General features: G+C 36.8%; 1 protein-coding gene across 1 annotated transcript; it reads right to left on the bottom strand.

Moving 5' to 3' along the window:
• Positions 1–165: 165 nt before the first annotated feature.
• Positions 166–5,238, bottom strand: LOC109581705 (uncharacterized). The gene is made up of 8 exons (XM_019996037.1): positions 5,095–5,238; positions 1,924–1,985; positions 1,681–1,820; positions 1,351–1,499; positions 1,154–1,275; positions 980–1,105; positions 500–702; positions 166–397 (listed from the first exon to the last, which is right to left on the bottom strand). Exons 1-8 carry the CDS (start codon positions 5,153–5,155, stop codon positions 190–192), a joined length of 1,071 nt encoding a protein of 356 aa, XP_019851596.1. The 5' UTR covers positions 5,156–5,238; the 3' UTR covers positions 166–189.
• Positions 5,239–5,244: the final 6 nt, after the last annotated feature.

The raw sequence follows: 5,244 nt of genomic DNA, 5'->3' as shown, positions 1-5,244 counted from the left end.
CAGCCAGTTAGCAAACACAGCTAATAGTACAAAGATGACTGTCATTAGCAGAAGAACCTACATTAATAATAATAATAATAATAACATACATTAATTGTAAAAATATTCACATGTAAAGCCACCAAAATTATCATTCTTCTCTAATTCTCCTCCTCATTCCTTCCCTTTTTTTGACTTCTCTTCCCTTTATCAAATAATTATACTAATTATACTTACAGCAACTTGTACAAACGGCTTTACGTCAGAGAACCCGTAGCGATGAAGGATAAAGTTGCCGGAATTTATGTAGCAATTAGCATCAAGGTTGTCACAATCGTTATTAAAATCAGACAAGAGACGCTTTGCAATACCAGAAAAACCATAGTAGTTTGGATTGACATAAAATATCCAGCGATAACTGAGAAGAGAGAAAGGAAGAATGAGCCATTAAGCGCACGTTAAATAATAAAAATAATAAAATAATAAAGTTTATAATTCATATTAATACATTTATACTTACTACCACTCCGTTTCATCCCTAGGCACAAAGAACCCACTGCTAAAGCCAGCAACACTGGATATCATTGGTGAGAGACGTGCAGAATAATTGGGGAACGCACATAAGACGAATGTCAATAAAGCAATCCACGTCTGGTTGAGTGCCATGTTAATGATAGCAAAATCCAGAAATACCATACCATCCCAAAATTCCATTTTCACAGTCTATAAATAAATTATAAATAATTTGGAGTAACTTTAAAAATTCATAAAAAATCCAAACTTGATCAGAATCAGCTCAAACTTGATACATAACATAAGAACATGTATATGTATCAGAAAAAAATTATAAAAATAGAAAAATGTCTCCTAGTCATTTTTGACAAATTTGGCAAACAACCCTGTACTATAGTACAGGAACTTTGGCCCGGTCTTTGAGCAACTTTAAAAATTCATAAAAATCCAAACTTGATTGGAATGAGCTCATTATTCATGCTCTTACCAGTAGGTATAAGACTCCAGCAGAGAATACTACTGGTATGATCGCCATTGTTGAGAACCGAAAGAAACCTTGAAACACAAGATCCTGTGCCCTCCCTGCACCATCAGCCTTCTCATATCTATACACCTGTAATATATAATAATAATAATAATAATAATAACAATAATAACAAACCTCTAATGCTTTGATGTAGTAATTTTGCAGGACTGGAAACATGAAGAGTGCACTGGCTACAGAGTAAACACAAAAACCAGACAATACAAACAGAGCAGAATCTTGTTGCAAATAGGTAGTACCTGAAGAGAATCAAGGGAATAGCAAGAAAAGGAAACATAACTAAAAGTAAGGCAGGAAGGATTATGTACACATACCAAGAACAAATCCATATACAAAGAATATGACAGGTAGATAGAACATCCAGATTAGACTGGCCCTCTTGCTGGCTCTTGCTTCAAGGACAGCAAGTCTAGCAAACCAACTGGCCTGAGGCCTTATCTTCTTGGCCTTCTTTGTATTAATACTATAAAATAAACAAACAATAATCATCATCATTGTTGTTGTTGTTCATGCTTTTGTTGTTGTTTATGCTGTTGTTGCTATTCAGGTTGTTTTTGTTTATGTTTTTGTTGTTGTTGTTCATGCTTATATTGTTGTTGTTGTTTATGCTGCTTGTTGTTGTTGTTGTTTATGTTTTTTCTTACTGTGCTGGGTTTGACGAGTGTCTCATCATTGGTAGGTCGTTACTGTCGTCTCTGGATAGTGTCGCAATTGATACGCTTTCAAAATCAAAGACACGAGCTCTTTTGATGGCCCACTTTATCAGCTCAGGCTCAGATGAGGTCTAACAGTAGGACAGTGTAAAGAGAAGATATGGTAACAGTCTGAAGTTAGAAGAGAGAGAGAAAGAGAGAGAGGGGGGAGAGAGAGGAAGGAGGTGTTTTTACCTGATAGTGCTCTAGGATAACTTCTCTCATCCATGGTTTTCCAAGCATGTCCATAATAATATCTATTAGTTACAAATAAATGTATACGTGATGTTCTATTACATTCAAAAGTTATGGCATCGCTAAGCTATAACGCGCTATAAATATCATCATTACAGGTTTACTAAAAAAATCTATTAAAAATCACTACAACAGCTAAAATTTAATCATTCAACTAGTGCAGCAATACAGCAAAAGTATAATCTATGTAGCAGTTACAGTTCAGTTGATGCTTGCTTGCATAGTAGAAATAACAGGAGGAACGTTGTGCTCAGCAAATATATTGTTCCAAGCTTCTAGAAATGAGATTGCTGTAGAACGTGCTCCACTAGAGCCAATGAAATCATACCTTTGGGTACTTTGAACAATTTTTAGAATCTCTTCGAACTGCCTTGTTTGTTCAGTGGCATTATGTGACAAATTCTCAAATATATTCCAAAGACGAATTGCCTCACTTATAAATGCTAGCGATTGCCTAACAGAGCCAATCTCCTCATGAACTTTCTCAGAATCAGCAGTGCAACGTCGTATTGAAGCTTCACAATCATTTATAGACCTTTGGCAACTGTCTATTTGAGGCTGCATACCTTGAAAGGAGCTATTAGCAGTGTGACAATTTGCCTCAGCATTGCTAACTTCTCTTTGACATCTATCAACATTACGTCTAGCCTCATCAACTTTCCCTTCCAGTTCACTTATCAATGCTGATCCAGCCACACCTAAACCAGCTCCAACAGCTGCTCCAGCTGGCCCTCCAACTACAAATCCAATTGCTGCCCCAAAAAGTCCACCGCGTTTCTTTTTTTTCTTTCTGTCTTTCTTAGATTTATTCAGACGTTCTTCTGCATGATGCAAGCCACTTGTAGCACTACTAAGAGCTGACCTTGCATTATCTAAGCTACTTTGATGATAATTTTTTTCTTGTAACAAGCCATCTTTTCTTGATTCAAGTGATATCAGGTTTTTTTGCTGACGGTTCTTCTCCAACTCATGCTTTCCTTTTTCCCTGGTTAAGGACTCAAATTCCAGTTGTTGCTCTGTTTCTTTCTTTTTGAATAGACCTTCTTGCTCCTTTGAGAATCTAGACAAACGCTGTCCATCATTCTGCAGAGTCTGCAGCCTCTCTACTGGTATGTTGACACCTGCTCCTCCTTCAGGTGGATTGGTAGATACAGCCCTGTAGATATCTTGAGCTGCTTCAATACATGACTGTGCTATAGGCACTACCTGGTTGCTACTTTCCATTTAGGATTTGTAGATATAATTTTGATAAAATTTTCTTTCGCAGCCCCTTTTATCAAAATTAGTCATATTTGGATTTTGCATCATGTGATTTGCATCGTCACGGTGTTGCATCATCATGGTGTTGCATCGTCATGATGTTGCATGGGATAAACACATGCTATTATTGCGTGTGTTTATATAATTCATTACATTTCTACATTGAAACGACACATGAATACCAGTACTTGTAATAATGATTTCATTTTCATAAAAAGGTGTGCAAGCTGTTAGTTGTAGTTTTTATTCTCACTTCAGTTTGTTATGGCTACTGGAAGCTCAGATCAAGCAGAGGTAGAGATTGGAAGTGAGAAGTATTCACTTCTGTCAGTCCCTGAAGCATCTTCTGCTCTCGTTCAAAGTGAAAGAAAAAATTTTGCTGGTAATATAGATCTTGAAAAATTGGTCAACTACATTGAGCATGTTGGGAAGTTCATCAAGGTTGCATACAATGGGGTCAATGCTGCAGGGCCAAATTTTTCTGATCTACAAAATCAAGTACAAAGACTGGGATTCGAAATCACTAGTCTCTGCAATGATTCCTCTGTCACAGTTGACAGGTTTCGATCAACTGCTGCAACTGCTTCCTCTCAATTAATATCTGTATATCAATTCCTATTGGATGGATTTGAAGACATTGCCATTCAATCTCTCACTTCGTTGGGTAAACTAGCAGAGGAGATGACTAAGATTGCACATGAGCTGAAGGAAAAGTTTAAAATGCAAGCAAAAAAAGTAGAAGAAGCACTAGAAACCTCAAAAATAGCAAAAGGTGAACAAGCAATACGTAACAAGGATTTGGAGATTGAGCAGAAAATAGAAGAACAAAAAAAGAAAGAATATGAAAAACTAGTAAACAGGTATTACGAGCTCGCACAGGAAGCAAAAGAAGAGATGAGAAAATATGAGAAAAAAGTAGAAAAAGAGTTGGCTCGAAAAGAAAAAAGGAATACAGTCTTTGGTGTCATTAAAATGGTTTTCTCATTTCCTAGTGACATTTTAGGCATGACAGGTGGAAGGTCATGTGAAAAAGCCCAATTTTTTAAAGAAAAGGCCAAGGAGCAGCTTGAAATTCGGCTAAAAATGGAACAATACCATCTAGAAGGATTACAAAAATTGTCTGAATTTGCTGGAAAATTACAGCACATGACAACAGAAAAGGAGATGGCTCAAGTTGCTATTGAAGCGTTGCATAAGGCCTCAGGTGGTCTACGTTCACTGTCTGTCATCATGGAAGAGGCTGCAAGATTTTGGTCTTACGTTCAGAATCACTGCCAAAAATTGGCCACAACGGAAATCAAAGAAGCCATTGAAATGTACGCTACTCTAGATGAAGAAAAAAGGAAAAGGCTTTGGAATAATCCAGCATTTATAAAAAAAGGCGTATTATATCATGCAGGATGGGTAGCTCTACGAGATGTATGTGAAGAATATGGAATGAGAATAGAATCAACACGCTCGGGCCTGTACAGTTTTATACAGGAAAATCCACGTTATGAGGAATCACTAGCACGCTTGCCAGAATTGACCAAGGAGTTCACTGATGCAGTAGATAAAGGAAAGAAAAGCATTACTGCCAAAATGAATGAGAAAGAACAAGCGCTAACTGAATATGAACATGACTAGCTGCTGCTACTGCTGACGTCATTTGTGCTACACTGCTGTTGGTTTAGATGTTTCGCTAATATTATTGTATTCCAAACTGCTTTAGATTTTTGCTATGTATACACCCATTAATTTTAGTCAGAATTTTAAAAAAGATTTTGCTAGTATTTAAAATTGGCAGACCCTAATTATATGCAATATTAGCACGCAATGTAAAATTTAAAATCTAATTCTTCCTATCCTTACCTGCTGGATTATGTTCCTCTAATTGAGGCATCAGCAGACCACGATTGAGGTACTTATTCATGAGAGCCTCAACAAAAAAACTGTAAGCTTTCTGAGGTACTCCATGATAAGCAACCTTCCCATCACTGAGGAGTATGAGTTTGTGAAACA

Source organism: Amphimedon queenslandica, unplaced genomic scaffold, assembly GCF_000090795.2.
Source record: "Amphimedon queenslandica unplaced genomic scaffold, v1.1 AMPQUscaffold_13424, whole genome shotgun sequence".
Classification (NCBI taxonomy): Eukaryota; Metazoa; Porifera; class Demospongiae; order Haplosclerida; family Niphatidae; genus Amphimedon; species Amphimedon queenslandica.
This window is presented reverse-complemented; position numbering and strand designations above follow the sequence as displayed.

What these genes read in the sequence shown, in the direction of transcription:
- LOC109581705 (XM_019996037.1), bottom strand. Translation starts at nt 5,155, where the DNA reads ATGAATAAGTACCTCAATCGTGGTCTGCTGATGCCTCAATTAGAGGAA. An exon ending in ACTACATCAAAGCATTAGAG is followed by an intron (nt 1,106 to 1,153) that starts GTTTGTTATTAT and finishes TATATATTACAG; the next exon opens with GTGTATAGATATGAGAAGGC. An exon ending in CTGGAGTCTTATACCTACTG is followed by an intron (nt 703 to 979) that starts GTAAGAGCATGA and finishes ATTTATTTATAG; the next exon opens with ACTGTGAAAATGGAATTTTG.